The sequence below is a fragment of the Ciona robusta genome, chromosome 13 (assembly GCF_009617815.1).
Source record: "Ciona robusta chromosome 13, ASM961781v2".
NCBI lineage: Eukaryota > Metazoa > Chordata > Ascidiacea > Phlebobranchia > Cionidae > Ciona > Ciona robusta.
In genome coordinates, this window is record NC_143247.1 from 2,277,783 (window position 1) to 2,298,068 (window position 20,286).

Here is a 20,286-nt window from a genome sequence, read left to right on the forward strand (position 1 = left end):
GTAGATAATTTTTATTTTTTTATAAAGGTACACATAATAAATAGGTGTATAATTGCAAAGTTATTTCACGATAACTGTTGTTGAGTGGAAATAGAAAATAAATTTGTCAAAATGACGACAAATCAAGGAATGGAACAACTTATTCCGTTGGTGAATAAATTGCAAGATGCATTCGCCCATACAGGTAAATACAAGATTAAAAAGTTTTTTTATGAAAAATTAAAGTTTTAATTTTTTGTTAAGTTAAATTTTTTTTAGTTTTTTTTTGCAGAATTTTTTTTGAGAAATTAAAAATATCTGAAGGGAATGAATGTAACTTATTTATCTTTAGAATAAAAATCATTATAGCACCAGTGTTCTGTTTCATGCACCTGGTGCCTATTTGCAAGTTATAATACCACGTATGTAACTTAACAAATAACATTCAAAGAAATATAAAACCGTATCCTCACGACTCTCATAGACCGTTGTTAATTGTTTAAAACACAATCAGGATATTTGTATATTATGTGCTAAAGGTGCCCCGTCTTGCCCCACAGTATTTATTTATATATTTTTATTACAGGATCCACTCTGAATATAGACCTTCCACAAATTGCTGTTGTAGGTGGTCAGAGTGCTGGAAAAAGTAGTGTATTGGAAAACTTTGTTGGAAAGTATGTAGTAATATTGTGTTGGTATTACATTAGCTTATTATGTAAATATGTACTGTAGGAGTTTTTTTGGCTTTTTTAACAAAATCTGGAGTGACTTTGTTAAAAGTTACACTTATTGTTGTTAAACAAAGAAAATCTCATTGATTAATGTGGTGAATGCAATATACTTTGGCTCTGTTTGTATAGACACCTAACAGCAGGGTAAAATTTGCTTTGGGCATAAAAACTGGGGTGCTAAACATGTTTTGGTGACACCATTGTTTTAAAAGTTGGGGTCATTTTTTTAAACTTTCTGTTAGGCAGATCTAGTTTTCTACTTCTAGTTCTGACCTAAATTAACTTATTTGCAATCCAATTAGCCAGATACAATTTACAAGATGTAAAAATCTGTTTTATTGATTTCAATTCCCAGTTGTTGTAGCTCTATGATTAGTCTAGTTCTGTTTCACTGAAATTAACTATTGATTCTAAAATTCTGTGCCATTTATGTCTTAATATAGTAGGGTGGGGGAAGACGGGACAGCTTTAGTACATAATATTCAAATATCCTGATTGTGTTTTAAACAATTAACAACGGTCTATGGGAGTCGTGAGAAAACTGTTTAAAAATTTTTTGAATGTTCTTGGTTTATTATTAAATGTGACGAAAAAATACAATGAAAAGATGTCCCATCTTTCCCAACCCCACTATATTGTGCTTATTTTAACATTTTAATTTAAGCGAATGCAAAGCAGTTATGTACACGCAATAGCAAAACAAGTACAAGTATTGACTAACACCCAAAAACACTTGAATTGCAGTCATGTTTAATCTCTCTTATCAAAATTAAGCTGCGGTTAATATGAGTAATTTCACTAAATTTTGCGTGGGTATTTCTGAAAGCCAAATATAGTACTGCATATTCAAACTAAAATGTTACTTTTAAAAAAGGAAAATTTCCACAACTTTTTGTTTTTTTTTAAAAAGTTTTTTTTATTTTTTTCAGAGATTTTTTGCCGAGAGGTTCCGGCATTGTTACACGGCGTCCCTTAGTGTTGCAACTGATCACAGCGAAAAATGGAGGTAAAATTTAAACACAAACTATTGCCTATTCGAGCTGATATTCGTATCTCTTTATACTAAGTTACATCCATTGAAAAAATAATTAAAAGTTTTTCTGGCTGCATCACTGTTTTTGTATATCAATTAAATCTTTAGTAAAATTGGCGTATGTGTCCTTGGGCAAGACATTTAACGGACATTGCTCCAACCCAGTGGTCACTAATGGGTTGTAATGGACAACTCTGGCTTAAATCTTAAGTCCTGTGGGGTACTACACTGTAGGACCTTACCCATATAGAATAGAAATGCACAAAATATACTGTAATTTGTATTTCAAACTTAAAATGAAACTAAATGTTATGAATTCAAGTCCATACATGCAATCCACTCGCTGGACACATATACTTCTGCTAATTTTGCATTTGTTAATATTTAACTTAATAGTAATTACAACATTATAAAGCAGAGCAAATAAATGTGATGTCACTTATTTACAATGTACATTCTGCTCATAGGCACCTATTTTCTGAAAAAACAGGATGTTTTTACGCCATATTTTATGTTAATTTATGTAAATTGCGTTTTTGTTATGTTTTTTTGTATCTTTTTTATGTATAGCCCATACAAGATTTGTTAAAATAAATTTTATCTTTTATTTAAATATGTATGTATATATACCCAGATTTTTTAAAACAATTTTTACTCTTTTTTAAATATGTATACATATAAACCCAAATTTATTATAAAAACTTTGTTACCTATTTTATGTTATCAAAATTTTTCACAAAGACTCATAACTTATTCCGGGGCACGCATGCATACCCCGCATACCCATGTTAGGCGCCTATTTATGTGTTTATTTACCTATATGTACAGTACAATAAAACTTAGGCACAAAAGTAGTGCAACTATTTTAATGAGCTTTGGGCTACTAAAGGATATAGTTATAGTGGTAAAATGAAAGTAATTTAATTATAGCAATAAAAATGGTGCAGCTGTTAAAATTATTGTTTTATTGGCATTTAGTTTTATGTGTGCGCTGTGCACTGGTTTATTTAGGATAATTTTAAAACTCTAAGAGAATGAAAACATGGACCATTTTACCCCAAATGGAAATATGGACCGTCTTACCTCAAATAAAAACATGGCTTATTTTACCCCAAACGAAAACAGGATCATTTTGCCCCAAACAAAACATGGACCATTATACCCCAACCTACTATGTAATATTTTTCGAGAAATATAAATTTCTTTATAATTTTAACTTTTTAGTACAGTGCGTAGGGTGCTAGGGTAAAACATAACATATTTATCACATTAAAGCTGTCACTTCTGTTATGTGAATCATATTGTCTACTCATACTTCCTGTAATGTGATGTTTTTACGTTATATGTATGTCAAACTCTTTAGAAAAACTGTAATGTGTGTATTTTAGAATACATTTGAATTGCTTACACAAATTTAATTTTAATTTTAAAAGTTTCTGAAAAGTCGAAAGCATAATAACCTTGAATTGGTTGCACCACTTTTCACAGGTGTTTATATAAATTAAGTTGTATTTGACCGACACTTCAGTATTTTTGACAGCTAGTTTTACAAAGTGTCAACAAAACAATAACCTTGAATTGGTTGCACCACTTTTCACAGGTGTTTATATAAGTTAAGTTGTATTTGACCGACACTTCAGTATTTTTGACAGCTAGTTTTACAAAGTGTCAACAAAACAATAACCTTAAATTGGTTGCACCACTTTTCATATAAGTTAAGTTGTATTTGACCGACACTTCAGTATTTTTGACAGCTAGTTTTACAAAGTGTCAACAAAACAACAACCTTGAATTGGTTGTACCACTTTTCACATGTGTTTATGCATATTTTATGCATACAAAATAACTCAAATTTGCTATTTTCCCACAATATAAAAATTGTTTTTACCATTTAAATCTTTCCATTAAAAAAATTGTTTTTAAATTTTTTCATAAAATAAATCGGCCCGATTTTTTAGTTTAAATTGTTCTGTTTTTTTCATAACTTATATTGTTCTGTATTTTACAAATTATGTTTTTCTATTTTCATAGAATGGGGTGAATTTTTGCACTGCAAGGGGAAAAAATTCACCGATTTTAACGAAATAAGGAAAGAAATTGAGGAAGAGACGGACAGAATGACCGGATCAAACAAAGGCATCAGCGCCATACCTATTAATCTACGAGTGCATTCTCCACATGGTATATATTGTTGTGTTTTTACTTCTTTTTTTTTTTTTTTTTTTTGAATAAAAGTAGGAAATAAAAGCGTTCTTTTTACTTTTTTTAACTTTTTTAACACTTCTTACTGATAGTTTTACTCAAAAAGTTTTTACACATAGCTTGTTTTTAAAGGTTTTGCAGTTTTGTTTGACCTTTCAATTAATTGCGACATAATAGCAGTTTTACACAGCCATTATTTCACAGTTCAGAATTCTTTTTATTATATATTTAATATATATATTATATATATATATATATATTTTTATTGAATTATAATTGTGATTGTTTGACCTGTCAATTAAACCTGACATAATAGCATTTAACACAATTAAAAAATTAAATAAAAAAACTAATGTTTTTGATTTATTTCAGTTTTGAATCTGACACTTGTGGATTTACCTGGTATGACAAAAGTCCCTGTGGGGGATCAGCCTGCAGATATTGAGCAGCAGATTCGTGATATGATTATGCAGTTCGTAGTAAAGGACAATTGCCTTATTCTCGCTGTATCGCCAGCAAATTCTGATCTCGCAAATTCAGACGCACTAAAAATCGCAAAAGAATTTGACCCGCAAGGTAAAAATTGCTTGATATTTATATTTTGCAAGACACTTATTGGGCGTTGCTCCAACCCAGTGGTCACTAATGCCAATGGGTTGTAGCACCCTGGGTGTAGTGGTACCAAAAGACGGGGCACCTTTAGCACATAATATCCAAATATCCTGATCGTGTTTTAAACAATTAACAATGGTCTATGGGAGTCGTGAGGATACGGTTTTACAATTCTTTCTAATGTTCTTTGTTTACTACCATATGGGACGAGAAAATAAAATAAAAAGGTGCCCCATCTTCCCCCACCCTACTATACACATATTTGTTTTGTGTTAAATTTTGTCAATAATTTTAACCAGGTATTCGCACTATTGGGGTTATAACCAAACTCGATTTAATGGACGAGGGCACAGATGCCAAACATATATTAGAGAACAAACATCTGCCTTTAAGAAGGGGTGAGTTACATTCTAAACCAGTATTCGAAACTGTTTTTTTTGCAGATTTTTTTCATATAGATATATTATATGTTAAATTTTGTGTGTCAATTTTTTAAAATGCAGAAGAGGCAAAGATTATACACATATTTTTTTATAAGTGAATCTAACTTATTGGTTGCAATGTTTACTGATTAGTGCAGTGTAGAAAATTTCTGGTTTTGGGTTATATTTTTTTGCAAAATTGGGTATTTTTTATAAATGTGTAAAACAAATTATTGATAACTGTATGACCACTAAACTGTGTCATGCAAATTTTTGGTGGTAGAGTAATGGGCCAACTCTGGCCTAAATCTCAGGCTCCATGTCGTGCCTTACTGTAGGACCTCACCCATATAGAATACAACGTGCATATAAAAATGCTGGGGTAATGGGCCAACTCTGGCCTAAATCCCAGGTCCCATGGCATGGCTCACTGTAGGACCTCACCCATATAGAATAGAATGTGCAAATACAATGTTGGGGTAATGGGCCAATCCTGGTCTAAATCTCAGGTCCCATGGCACGCCACTGTAGGACCTCACCCATATAGAACACAATAAAATGTCTTCTTTATGGCCACACATATTTTTAGGATGAAAACTTTAAATCTGAACTTCTATTTTATTGTGTATGGGCACACCTAGGTCATGGAGAACTTATGAAGCATAAAAAGCTCTGTTTTCTCATGTGAATTGGACCAAAACCACATTTAAACCCACGTTTTGGTGTATATAGACTTCTGTATAAGCTAATGTTATATCATTATTTTATGTAGTAATAAATATTATATACTAGTACTGCAAAATCCTTTTTAATGGTGCAATTTTTTGGTACTTGATTTTTTTTAGTAAAATGTAAAAAAAATGGGTATATGGGTATAACAGTTAGGATTTGGTACTAATTTTACTTATAGTTGTTAAACATAGGGAACCTCATTGTTTAATGTGGTGAATGCAATATACTTTGGCTCTGCTTGTTTGTATAGACACCTAACAGCAGGGTAAACACTACTTTAAATATAAACATCTTGAAATTTATGTCTTTGAAGTGTATTTTGCATAGAATTACTGCAGTGAATAAAAGGTTATGCTTAAAATTACAATTATGAATCGTACATTGTATGTAGAATGGCTATAATGTATCCTGTTATATTCTGTGAATAATGCAGACATCGCCACTACTATGTTATAATGGTTGGTTTGTGCATTGCATTTTAATGTTTTCTTTTAAATGTGTGGTACAGAGGTTACTGGTTTGAGCTTACCATTGTGGGCGTATGTGTTAATTAGAGACATTTAACAGCAATTGCTTTAACCCAGTGGTCACTAATGGGTTGTCTGAATTGTCAGACATACATTATAAAAGTTTTTTAAAATTTGAAAATATAATCACGCACAAAGTTACATATGTGATAACTCATAAGCGGGCACGAGGTGTATGAAACAGAAGATCCGTGTTATAATGACTGTCATTATCCCATCATGCGAAACTACATAAGTTACATTCATTTAATAAAAGTTGCATACATGGCAGCTCGTAAGCTGACATGAGGTTTACGTAACAAAACACCAGTGTTATAATAACTATAATAACAAAAATATGTGTTCAACAAATATATATACTATATTTGTATGTTAAAAAAAATAACAAATATATGTTTAACAGGTTACGTAGGAGTTGTGAACAGAAGCCAAAAAGACATTGACGGCAACAAAGACATTAAAGCTGCGTTGTCTGCTGAAAGACGCTTCTTTTTAAGCCACCCTGCATACAGACACATGGCTGATAAATTGGGGACACCGTATTTGCAGAAAATACTGAATCAGGTATGCACAAAAATTGCCTTTATTTATTCGTTATAGTGAGCATTTACCCTAAAAAAACGATTTGAATCAAATGTTTTACATATTTTCTATGTTGTTTTGGCACAGCCTTTAGCATGCTAGATTATTGGTTACAGGTTCAAGGCTCGTCGCTGCTACCATTTTGGAAGCTTGTGACCTTGGACAAGACATTTAACGACAATTGCTCCAATTAAAAAAAAAAACATTAAAAAAACTAAAAAAAATGCCTACAGATTTGTAAATAGGATAACTTGTAAGCGGGCACAAGGTGTATGAAACAGAACACCCGTGTTATAACGGCTGTCATTGCCCCACCATGCAGGAATAGGCAGAGATAAAAATTCACTTTTTATTCCATATTCAGCAACTTACAAACCACATCAAAGAAACGTTGCCAGCCTTAAGGAACAAACTCCAGAAACAGATGATGGATATGGAAAAGGAAGTCGAAGAATTTAAAAACTTCAAACCTGATGATCCATCCAGGAAAACTAAGGCTATGTTACAGTAGGTTTACGTTTTGATACTGTAGCCCATTTTTACCAAGTATTATATAGTAGGGAAGTGGTAGATGGGACACTTTTCATTCTATTTTCTTGTCCCATTTGGTAGTAAGCAAAGAACATTCAAAGAATTATAAAACCATATCCTCACAACTCCCATAGACTGTTGTTACTTGTTAAAAACACAATCAGGATATTTTGATATTATGTGCCAAAGTTGTCCCATCTTCTCCCACCCTACTATATATATATATATATATTATACTTAATACTGTATAAATACTGTATGACATTTTGTTTACTTTGCTACATGCAAAATTAAATAAATTGTACTTAAACCATGCAACAGCAGCAAAAAAACAGCAGTCTTGTTGGAAAATCTGATACTTCTTTGTAAATTGTTTTCTGCATTTTTTATATCAAAAATTGCCCCTAAATTTCCTAAAAATTGTTTGTTTTTTTTCTTTCCAGAATGATCCAAGGATTTAACAACTCATTTGAGCAGTTAATTGAGGGTACAGGGGCTTCTATAGACACATTAGAGCTATCTGGGGGCGCGAAAATTAACCGGATATTCCATGAAAGATTCCCTTATGAGCTTGTAAAGGTGAGAGTGACCCTAGAAATTTACGGAAGCTCGTGGCGAAAATGGAGATTTAAATGCTAAAAGACAGTGGCTTTTTTAAGCTGTTATATTTAAAAGATGGGACACCGAAGATGGGACACCTTTAGCACATAATATCTAAATATCATACTCGTGTTTTAAACAATTAGTCTATGGAAGTCCCAAGGATACGATTTTATAATTCATTAAATGTTCTTTGTTTACTACCAAATGGGACGAGAAAATGGAATGAAAAGGTGTCCCATCTCCCCCCACCCTACTATACAATGCTAATGTATGTTGTGTTATGTAGCTTAGAATTTGCATTACAGCATTGTAAACAATGAAAGACACTTCCTTTTTCCCACCATTCATGTTATGTGGTTTAGTTAGTACCTTGTGTGAGTCAGCTTGACTTATATAATGGGGAAAAGTTGTATATTTAATTTAAAGTTGTTGTTTGGTTGACACTTTGTAAAAAAATATCTGTCAAAAATACCTGAAATTAAAAAAAATTTGAAGACTATGTTTGAGTAACTAATGTAAAATTGTTGTTTTGTTGACTCTTTGTAAAACTAGCCGTTTAAAATACCGAAGTGTCGGTCAAATACAACTTAACTGATATAAACACCTGTAAAAAAATGGTGCAACCAATTCTAGGTTATTGTTTTGTTGACACTTTGTAAAACTAACTGTTTAAAATACCGAAGTGTCGGTCAAATACAGCCTAAATTATATAAACATTTGTAAAAAGTGGTGCAAACAATTCAATATTAAAAAAAAACTGTTAAAAATACTGAAGTGTCGGTCACATACAACTTAACTTATATAAACGCCTATATCACAAAAACTTCTTATAGATGGAGTTCGATGAGCAAACTTTACGCAAAGAAATTTCTGTCGTTATCCAAAACATTCACGCTATTCGAACTGGATTATTTACACCAGACACTGCGTTTGAAGAAATTGTGAAAAGTCAAATCGCAAAATTAAAGGTATTTTTTTGGAGTTGGGGTAATGGGCCAACTCTGGTCTAAATCTCAGGTTCCATGGCATATCTTGCTGTAAGACCTCACCCATTTAGAATAGAATGTGCGTATACAATGTTGGGGTAATAGGCCAACTCTGGTATAAATCTCAGGTCCCATGGCGTATCTTGCTGTAGGACCTCACCCATATAGAATAGAATGTGCATACACAATGTTGGGGTAATGAGCCAACTCTGGTCTAAATCTCAGGTCCCATGGCATGCCTTGCTGTAGGACCTCACCCATATATAATAGAATGTGCATATACAATGTTGGAGTAATGAGCCAACTCTGGTATTAATCTCAGGTCCCATGGCGTGTCTTGCTGTAGGACCTTACCCATATAGAATGTTAGGGTAATGTTTAAATTGGACTACATTTGTGCTTCTGACTTTTTAGGCGTAAACAAATTGTCTTTACAAGTGTATTAAAATATGTTTATTTTTAGGACCCTGCACTAAAATGTGTTGAATTAGTATCGACTGAATTAATGAACGTTTTACGCAAATGTAGCGACAAGGTGAGAAATTAAGCAATATTCAAATTAAGTTTAAAACCTTGAATGAGTTTAATGCCACCCCATATTTTACTATAAATAAAAAAAAACACTAATTTATGAAAAGAGAAACATTAAGTTACGAAACTTTACTGTACGAAAATAAGATAATTTATGAGACATAATTTAATTGTTACGTTTTTATGTAAGAAGTAATGGTAATTTATAAATAATTTTATTGTTTTTTTTATGTAATCTTCAATGTCAATTTATGAAATAGTATTTAATTGTTTTGTTTTTATGGAATAAATAAAGTTAATTTATAAAATTAACACTATAACATAAAAATTTAAAAGTGTAATAAATAAAAAAATAAAAAATGAAAAAAAATGAAAAATCCAATAATTGAATAAATATTGTTAATTATTAAATAATCATTTTATTTAATAATGTTAATTTATATCAGATGGGTAGATACCCCATGTTACGAGAAGAAACTGACCGCGTGGTTAGTACGAACGTTCGTGAAAAAGAAGCTATGACAAAAGAACAGGTTTCAAAGAATTTTTGACTAATTTTAAAAGTTTTTTGGGGTTAATTTTGATTTTACTGCAAAAAAATGTGTTTTTTTAATGTTGAAGGGCCCTGTATTGATATGACTGGTGTTTTTCCCTTTTTCTAAGTTCTCTCACTTAATAAAATGAGAGAGTGGAAGGAAAAAGGTTGTGGAATGGTGTTTTTGCCCTTTTTCTATTTTTTTCTTTGAGGAATAAATGAGAGAATGTGTGAAAAATGCTGTTTTTTTTCTTTTTTTAATTTCTCTAACTTGAGGTTTAAATAAGAGAATGCCTGAAAAAGGTGTTTTTTTTTTCCAATTTCTCTTCTTTGTGTAAAAATGAGAGAATGAGTGAAAAAGGCAGCAGTTTAATGCTGTGTGGTGTGTATAAAAGTGATTACTTTCCACTAACAGGTAGCAATGCTCATTGATTTCGAATTGTCATATATAAATACAAACCACGATGACTTCATAGGTTTTGCTAAGTAAGTCTACTTTATACTAAACATAGGCGCCAAACTTTTGAATTTTCAGGGGTGGCTTGCACACCCTGCCACCCCAAGTTTGGCGCCTGTACAAAACAACCCATATTAAAAACTGGTTTATTAACGCACTGCATGAAAATGAAATTTGCGTATCAATATAACTAGTATGGACCGTATTAAGAATGCACAAGTATGAAACATGCATTTTTAACCCAAAAACGAGATAAAATAAAGTTTTTTTTTTGCCGCAGTAATGAAAAAATGCTGCAATTGCTTATTGGCATGGTGAAATTTTTTGAAAACTTAGTAAATTTCATGGGTGTTTTACTAAAACAGGTGTTAATATGGATTGTTGAAGGAAATAAATGGATTTAATCAGTTTTCCAATAAATTATACAATATTTTGGCGTCAAAAAATATTAAAAAAATAAAATTTTGTTAATTTTTTTACTTTTCAAAAAAATTCATTCAAAGAATTTGTCAAAAAAATTTATCAAAATTTATTTGAAAATTTGTTAAATCCATTTTTTCCTTTTATTTTGTTGTTGTTCTGTGTTTTTTATGTCATATTTTTTATTGTAGGTTAAATTTCTCATAAACTGTGAAATTTCCTACATAAATACCAACCACGAAGACTTTATTGGATTCGCAAAGTAAAATTTCGCATGATTTGAAAAAAAAACAGTTTTAAGTGAAAACTAATTCCCAGCATGATGCAGTGATGCCATTCAATAAGCAGCAGTGTTCCCCGTTTTTTAAAACATCCCCAATTTTTCTTAACTTGTTTTCCAAAATTGTGAGCAAATTTTTTAAAGTGTTTGATTTTTTTAATATACTTTCAATTTACTTTAAAATATTTCAAAAAATCGTAATGTTTAATTATTTTTTTCCAAAAGATGATTTCTAATTTTTAATTAAAAAAAAAAAACTTTCTAAATTAGTGAAAAAATAAAATAAATATATATTTTATCAAAAACGAATAAAAATTGTCAACAATTATTGGGGGCACTGCATTTGGTAGTAATTTAACAAAACATGAATCAAAACTCAAGTTAATTTGGCATGATATGAGTTGACATCACATAAATAATATAAAAGTCATGAAAAAACTGACAGTTTAAATGTGAACTAGAAAACCATGTTTTATTTGAAAATAATCCAAATTTAATTTTTGTGGTGTTTTTAGTAGGGTAGGGGAAGATGGGACACACTTTTTCTATTTCCTTGTCTTGTTTAATAGTAAACAAAGAACATTCAAAGAATTTTAAAACCGTATCCTCACGACTCCCATAGACTATTGTTAATTGTTTGAAACACGATCAGGATATTTGGATATTATGAGCTAAAGGTGCCCGAGCTAAAGGTGCCCAGTTTTCCCCACCCTACTATACATAAGTATGTGTAGCAAAAGTGAAACTAAAAGTTTAGTAGCATTATTCTGCTACATAAATAGGCGCCAAACTCTTAAAAACACAGTGGAGGCAGGGATAGTTAGACACACATTCCTATGAAACAAATCTAACTTATTGGTTGTAATGTTTACTGATTAAAGCAGTGTAGAAAATTCAGGGTTGGCCTGCCCACCCTGCTACCCCAGGTTTGGCGCCTATATCCTACACAATTTTATCATCTGTCATTCTTAAATACATCAAATTACTTTTCTTTTAATTTTACATTTATTTTTTTTTTTATAATTTTTCACGCTGCATGAAAATTATGATTTCGATTTTTTATGTAACATTTCTATGTAACTACAGTGCGTCACAAAAAGGCGTGGATCGTGGAGCAAAGAAAAAATCTGTTGGAAACCAGGTGTGTATGTTAAAGTTGTTATAATATTGGTATATTCTATATGGGTGAGGTCCTACAGAAAGGTACACCATGGGACCTGAGATTTATGCCAGAGTTGGCTCATTACCCCAACATTGTATATGCACATTCTATTCTAAATGGGTGAAGTCCTACAGCAAGATATGCCATGGGACCTGAGATTTATGCCAGAGTTGGCTCATTACCCCAACATTGTATATGCACATTCTATTCTAAATGGGTGAAGTCCTACAGCAAGATATGCCATGGGACCTGAGATTTAGGCCAGAGTTGGCTCATTACCCCAACATTTCATAGGTTTTTAAATGTTAAATAGAAAATTAAGTTTTTTTGGAAAATAATTGTTATATTTTTGTAGATTATATTTAACCTGTTAAATATAGTTAGGCAAATATATAATCCAAGTCTATTTTAAAACATTAACTTTTATTATAAAGAAATTTGGTAAAGAGGTAAGAAAATGGTTTCATTTCAGCAAAATATTTTTTTCCCTAAAATTTATTGCTAAACTACGCAGGCATTTTTGTCCTATAACATATTTTTTCATTATAAATTAACATTTTTTTTCGCATATTTGGTTATCAACCACACAAAAAGTTACATTCCTGATGAAACAGAACACCTGTGTTATAACGACTGTCGTTACCCCGCCATGCAAGAATAAATAAATTACATTCATTCCAATATTTCTATAGCATTTTTGTATATTTTCATACAATTGAAATTTGCAAACCGCTTTTTATTTGCTTTGGAAATTTTAATTTTTAATAAACTATATCAAAAACAAGATTTTTAGTTAATAAAATAAGTTAAAACCATATTTTGTCCGAAAAATTCGTGCATATTCACAGTTTTGATAATTTTTTGTCTGAAAATTTAAATTTTAGTTATTATATTAATATTATATATATTTTTTGGATAATTTTTTTACATATTTTTGTAAAAAAAACAAACAATTTTTGCTATTTTTTGCATGCTCCCCCCCCATTTTTTTAAATATATAGTTTTTTTAAAACCTTTTTTTAGGTTATTCGAAAAGGCTGGCTCACAATGCACAATCTGAGTTTTATTAAAGGAGGTTCTAGAGATTTCTGGTTTACTCTGAGTGCTGAGCAGTTTCAATGGTATAAAGACGAAGAGGTAATTTACTAGCTTGCCTGGGGCTTAATCCATTTGGGCTTAAGTGTGCAAGAATTTTTTTTATGGCAGAAAATTGAAAACAGTTTTTTTTATGTGATTTTATTTTGTTGCTATGAGCGCCTGTCTCTGGGTAAAATGTTATAGGTTCAAGGCTTGATGCTGCTACCATTGTAGGTGTATGTATCCTTGGGCAAGACACCTAACGGCAATTGCTTTAACCCAGTGGTCACTTAAGGTCTTTTTAATTTGTTCTGAACATAAAAAATCTATAAAAAAAGCAATCACTCGCAAATTAACATACATAGTAACTCTTAAACAGGCATGAGGGGTATGAAACAGAACACCGTGTTATAACAACTATCATTACCCCACCACGCAAGAATAAACAAGTTGCAATCAACATAAAAAATCTATAAAAAAAGCAATCACTCGCAAATTAACATACATAGTAACTCTTAAACAGGCATGAGGGCTATGAAACAGAACACCGTGTTATAACAACTATCATTACCCCACCACGCAAGAATAAACAAGTTGCAATCATTCATTCAATTAAACATTACCAATTATTTATCGCAGGAAAAAGACAAGAAATTCCTTCTTTCACTTGACAATATTCGTTTGCGTGATTTAGAAAAAGGATTTATGTCCAGCAAATATGGCTTTGCTCTCTTCAGTACTGAGTCTCGCAATGTATATAAAGACTACAGGTAACTTTAAACTGTATTTTGGGAAAATTTGTTCAGTTTTTTATTCTATGTGGGTGAGGTCCTACAGTGAGGCTCGCTATTGGGATCTGAGTTTAGGCCAGAGTTGGTTCATTACTTTAATATTGTATATGCATCCTGTTCCATATGGGTGAGGTCCTACAGTGAGGCATGCCGAGGGGTCTGAGATTTAAGCCAGAGTTGGCTTATTTATCTCGAACGCGGAGTGCTATAAATGCTTTAGTGACCACTGGGTTGGAGCAATTGCTGTTAAGTATCTTGCCCAAAACATATACAAAAAAGTAATAAAAAAATTCACTTACAAAGTTACATACATGGTATCTCGCAAGCAGACGCATGGTGTATGAATTAGAACACCCCTGTTATAGCGACTGTCATAACCCCCCCCAAACCGTAAATAAATTACATTTGTTGAAATATACAGACAATTGGAGTTATCTGCTGAAACACAAGAAGAAGTAGATAGTTGGAAAGCGTCGTTTTTACGCGCTGGTGTCTATCCAGAGCGTAGCACTGAGAAAAACGTAAGTTATTAAATTAATATTGTGCATTTTGAAGTTTTTCTACAAGATACGTGGTAGGGTGGGGGAAGATGGGACACCTTTAGCACATAATATATCCTCATTGTGTTTTAAACAATTAACAGGGATCTATGGAAGCATACGGTTTTATAACTCTTTAAATGTTATTTTTTACTATTAAATAGGACGAGAAAATAGAATGAAAACGTGTCCCACTGTCCCATCTTCTCCCACTCTACTATATTTTATGGGTCGTAATATTTGTCTTAAAATTGACCAAAAAATCAGTGTTTTTTGCTGCGTGTTATGCATTATAAAAATGCTGTTTTTAGCATAATATATATCGAAAACAGCTTTTGGGCAATCTATTTTATACTAATGTTTTTTTCGAAATCGAAATTTTTTGTTAAAATATTTTTTACATATTTTTTCCTGTTATTTATTAGACCTAAAAAAAGGGTATCAGAAAACTTTGGTATATTTTTTTAAAGATTTTGCTTTGAAAAGTGTCTAGGTTTATATTTATGCATGTTATGTTTGTTGTTGTTGTTACTGCACTCCATACATTAAAACACTTTTAAATATCACGAAATAAGATTTTAATGTTTTTTTTTTGTAAAAAAATTAACAATTGGATAGTGTATTTTTTACCTAAATATTCTGCTATGCATTTTAGATGTATTTTATATAATTTATCTGTTTCCAAAAAATATAGTTTTATAAAAGTGTAAAAAGCTGTTTATAATTTAAGTTATTTTTTTACAATTTCTTTATAGTTTTTAGGTGTTTTTTTTTAGTTTTTTTTTAATTAACTTTTTTTTCTTGTTGCAGTAGCATATTCTCTCTTTTTTCCTTTACAAGCTAACAAATCACAAAACTTAAATTGATTTGTCTTGCTAAATAGAACTATAATTCTCACAAATTAAAATCGAAAAAATTTCCAAAAAATTTAGCACTAGAAAATAGAACATTTTATATAGTACTGTGGGGGAAGATAGGACATTCTTAGCACATAATATCAAAATATCCTGATTATGTTTTTAACAATTAACAACGGTCTATGGGAGTTGTGAGGATACGGTTTGATAATTCTTCGAATTTTCTTTTGTTTACTACCAAATGGGACGAGAAAATTAAATTAAAATTTGTCCCATTTTCCCCCACCCTACTATATTAACGCAGTATTACAATGTCTGTTTTATAATAATGTTACAGGATTTTAATTCATTTGTGTTTTGTATTGTTGTAATGTGTTTTTCTATTGCATGTTTCACCTCTACACAACAGAGAACCAGGGTAATATATTTTATATTTCTAAACACTTTATTTTACCCATTACCTAAAAATCAGACATTTTATAATTTTTTCATGAACCAAAAAATAATTTAAAAAAAATTTGACTAAAAAAAAAATTGTCTTTTTTTTCTTAGTATTTTTTTATTAAATAAATTTTACTAGTTTAAAATGTAATATTTTCTAAAAAAATGCATGAAAAAGTGAATAGAATTTCACATTTGCACAATTTTACTTTACTTGTTTATGCTTGTAAACTATCATTAGTTTGTTGCATGCATTTTCACGATATAAAATCTTAATAAAAAAAGGACCTAACCTGTATAAATACTTCATTCATTCATTCATGAATGTATTCTTTTTTTTTATTCATTCGCCCATAAAATTCCAACTAATTTAAAGTGAGTATTTTTATTATTGCTTTGTAAAACATCTAAAAAAATCTAACAATTGTATTTTTTTTAATTGTTATTAGTTAATTTTCTGCTTTTCTGCATATCTTACCAAAACTTACAACAAAATAAACAATTTTTTACTAAATTTTTAATTTTACAGTAATTTTTTTTTATTCTGTAGAAAAAATGTTTTTGTTTATTTTACTAAATACTAAAAAAAGTATTGTAGTTTACCCTCTAAAACAAGCTAACACTTTAAATAAAGCAGGATTCAACCTCTGGAGGTTCGGAGGCTTCACTGGACCCTCAGTTGGAGAGGCAGGTCGAAACTATTCGTAATTTAGTCGACAGTTACATGGCAATTGTCAGCAAAACAATAAGAGATCTCGTACCAAAAATTATCATGAATATAATGATAGGACAGGTAAAGAATTCTGTATTATGTAGTTATTATTATTTGTATTTTTTAAATTTATTTTTAAATTTTTTAATTTTTGAATTAAAGAAAAAATGTTAAAAGTTCCAATAATTTTTTGGTAATTTTTTTTAAATGTATTTTTGAGTTTTAATAAAATCTGGGATGACATTGCTAAATCGCACATAGTTGTTATATTTAGGGAACCTCATTGATTAATGTGGCGAATGCAATATACTTTGGCTCTGCTTGTTTGTATAGATACCTAACAGCAGGGTAAATCTGGGGTGACATTGTTAAAATACAGTTACACTCATAGTTGTCAAACATAGGGAACCTCATTGATTAATGTGGTGAATGCAATATACTTTGGCTCTGCTTGTTTGTACAGACACCTAACAGCAGGGTAAAATCTGTTTTTTTTTTATACATTTTTTACATTATATATATATATATATATATATGTATAAATAATTGATTTTTATACTTTTTTCAACATTGCAGACAAAGGAATTTATTGCAACTGAAGTATTAGCTCATCTGTATTCATCTGGAAATGGGGTAGGTTCTGAATGAATGAATGTAACTTGCTTATCTTTGCGTGGCGGGGTAATGACAGTAGTTATAACACGGGTGTTCTGTTTCATACACCTCGTGCCCGCTTACAGGTTACCATGCATGTAACTTTTGAAGTGATTATTTTTCTGGTTTTTGTTTGGATAAGCAGACATGACTTTTGGTTGGTTTGGTCAATTATATCCTCGTGGGTGGGAACTTAAGTGACTTATCCATGGTTGCCAATCCCATGCCCACAGAGTTGCTGAAGCCATTGCAGTGTGTGGATAAGCAGAAATTTTTGCAATTTTACATAAAAAAATTTGGTTTAAATTTTTTTTAGTTTTTTTTTAGAGATTTTTTGGTTATATATTATTTCTATTTTAGACTGACTTAATGGAAGAGTCACACGAGGAAGCAGAGAGACGCGACACGATGTTAAAGATGTACCACAGCCTCAAGGAGGCGCTCAAGGTCATGGGAGACATAAATATGAAGGTAACGAGAAAATATTTTGTAAATTTTTGCCCGGCGGGGCATGGACAGTCGTAAAAATACGAATATTCTGTTTTATACACCTCGTGCTCGCTTATGAGTTACTAAGTATGTAACTTTATGGCTGATTATTTTGAATTTGGGGTTGGAGCAGTTGCTATTAAGGACACACACGTCCACAAACACAAAAAAAGGGAAATTTCAAAATAATTCTAGGTTTTGTGGTCCTTACCCATATATAATAGAAAACGCAGTCAGTTTAACTATATGTATATATACATATACATTAACACATATATATTATTTTTTATTTATTTACCGCATTTCCAGACTGTACAGACCACTCTACCGCCCCCAGTGGACAATTCGTGGATCCCCGAAGAACCAGCAACAAATGGAACACCAGCTCAATCTGCTTATGCGTCGCAACAGTCGTATAATAGACCTCCAAGGTAGGTTTGCTCTACTGTGTATTCTGTATACTTTGGTACGGTATATTCTGTATACTTATTAATTTAATTTATTTTTTTTTTTAGATTTTATTTATAGATGTATATATAGTAGCTTTTTAAAGTTGTAAAACAGTATGTGCTGTTCTACTTTTTTATAAAGTACTTTGGTTTTGCTGTTACCTGTACGCTGAATACACTTTTTCAGTAAGGGGCGTTTGTGCAAATTATTATCACAACATTTTTCCCGGGTTTGTGCAAATTATTATCACAACATTTTTTTTTTTTTTAATAAAAATTTTTTCAATTTTTTTTTTACGGAAATTTCGCGAATTTTTTTCAAAAAAGTCAGCTTTCCATTAGAGCTGTTATAACTCGTTCTTCGAGTGCTGAAAACATACTGGATGAAAGTAACATACATGATCAGTGGTCCACACATCGCCATTCGTTACAACAGCCACAAGCAACAGTGAAAAGATGGAACAGCCAGAGGTCTTTATCATGCTTTAAATGCATGGCCCTCCCTCTAACTTTCATTTTGTTACGATTTCTTAACAAAAATGGTCCAAAACTTTCAAAATGACGTTTTTTTATTGGTATAAACGACATACATATTTAAAAGCTAGATTAAAATGGACTCTCTTTTTAACTATCATTTTGTTACAATGTTCTAAAAAATGATGTTTTTAGGACAAAAAAGACAATAATTTAAAAAAGACAACAGTTTTTTGTTGGTAACTTATTGGTAAACACTATTTTTAAATAGAAAGCATAAAAAATGATTAAATTCTACCATCATATCTAACAGTGTGCACACCTCTAACAAAAATAACTCTGAATTTAACCAAAATAAAAATAATATCAAACAAAATTATTCATTTACTGTAACAAACAAGGGATATATGTCAAAATAATAATTTTATTGTTAAAATTATAGATTCAAATTTTGTTTAAGGTATAAACTAATAGCATGTGGTGTATAATGGGCTTGTACAAAATAACAAAAAAAATAGAAATTTAAATGTTATATTTAAACTTAAGTGACTGTACGCCTAAAACATACCGTAGGATTAAAAAAAATATTTAAATATTCATTTTATTGTAAAACTAGGCACCTTAATATCTTTAACTTTTAGTTAAGTTAAAATTTAAGTTACTTTTATCTTTCAAAGTATTTTCTGCAGGTCTACAAGTTTTTTGGTTATTTATATCCTTTTATATCTGGTTCTTGCCTTTTTCTACAGTTCTCTTCTCAAAACAGCAGTTCTTTTTTTTTGTTTTTTTTTTCTGTTGTTATTAATTCCAGAAAACAAATACAGATATATTCCGTTTTTTTGGGGGCTAAATTTCTTTTCTTTTGTCTAAAATGTTTCACGTTTTGAGTTTTTATTGTATATTCATTCCTTTATGAAATATACATTTACTTTTCAAACAGTTTCAGGTATTGTTTTTATTCCGGTTCTTCAATAATATTAAATTTACTTTACTAAAGTAGGGTAGGGTACGATGGGACACCTTTTCATTGTATTTTCGAGTCTCATTTTGTAGTAAACCAAGAACATTTAGTGTCTTATAAAACCGTATCCTCACGACTCTAAAAGATCGTTGTTAATTGTTTCAAACACGATCAGGATATTGAATATTATGTGCAAAATTTTTTCATATTCCCCAACAGTACTATATGAAAAACACACTTTATGATATCATCGCTTGGTTTGAATTTAACCCGTCACCCACTAATCGCATGCGCTTTACTAAGTCCGCTGAGCTCCGTTTTAATCCGCAGTGTTCGCAGCAGTAGTCCAGCTCGACGGCCACCATCAAGGCCACAGATGGGTAGAATGGCCCCCGGACCCCCACCCACTCAAGCCCCCTCTTTACCCCCTCCAATAATGCCATCAAACGCTGCACCCCCGATTCCGAACCGCCCAATGCCCGGAAGAGCCCCTCCTTCTATACCAAGGTAGAAT

At 31.1% G+C, this 20,286-nt stretch overlaps 1 protein-coding gene across 12 annotated transcripts in view; it reads left to right on the forward strand.

The window, feature by feature from the left end:
* LOC149725755 (dynamin-1-like) overlaps positions 1–20,286 on the forward strand; it is a 22,973-nt gene continuing 2,687 nt past the window's right edge. The window contains exons 1-24 of one of the 12 annotated variants that reach the window (XM_089891000.1): positions 1–184; positions 566–656; positions 1,643–1,719; positions 3,778–3,927; positions 4,321–4,524; positions 4,860–4,958; positions 6,645–6,805; positions 7,188–7,330; positions 7,798–7,933; positions 8,791–8,925; positions 9,407–9,478; positions 9,921–10,007; positions 10,425–10,495; positions 12,253–12,307; positions 13,352–13,465; positions 14,045–14,175; positions 14,618–14,717; positions 16,002–16,010; positions 16,671–16,826; positions 17,322–17,378; positions 17,760–17,870; positions 18,198–18,319; positions 18,680–18,808; positions 20,103–20,279. In XM_089891000.1, the coding sequence (XP_089747126.1) occupies positions 112–184; positions 566–656; positions 1,643–1,719; positions 3,778–3,927; positions 4,321–4,524; positions 4,860–4,958; positions 6,645–6,805; positions 7,188–7,330; positions 7,798–7,933; positions 8,791–8,925; positions 9,407–9,478; positions 9,921–10,007; positions 10,425–10,495; positions 12,253–12,307; positions 13,352–13,465; positions 14,045–14,175; positions 14,618–14,717; positions 16,002–16,010; positions 16,671–16,826; positions 17,322–17,378; positions 17,760–17,870; positions 18,198–18,319; positions 18,680–18,808; positions 20,103–20,279 (2,660 nt within the window). In that variant the 5' untranslated portion in view covers positions 1–111. Of the gene's footprint in view, positions 185–565; positions 657–1,642; positions 1,720–3,777; positions 3,928–4,320; positions 4,525–4,859; positions 4,959–6,644; positions 6,806–7,187; positions 7,331–7,797; positions 7,934–8,790; positions 8,926–9,406; positions 9,479–9,920; positions 10,008–10,424; positions 10,496–11,077; positions 11,149–12,252; positions 12,308–13,351; positions 13,466–14,044; positions 14,176–14,617; positions 14,718–16,001; positions 16,011–16,667; positions 16,827–17,321; positions 17,379–17,759; positions 17,871–18,197; positions 18,320–18,679; positions 18,809–20,102; positions 20,280–20,286 lie in introns of all 12 variants that reach the window. The other 11 variants (XM_089891006.1, XM_089891008.1, XM_089891001.1 and 8 more) reach the window with 11 other exon arrangements.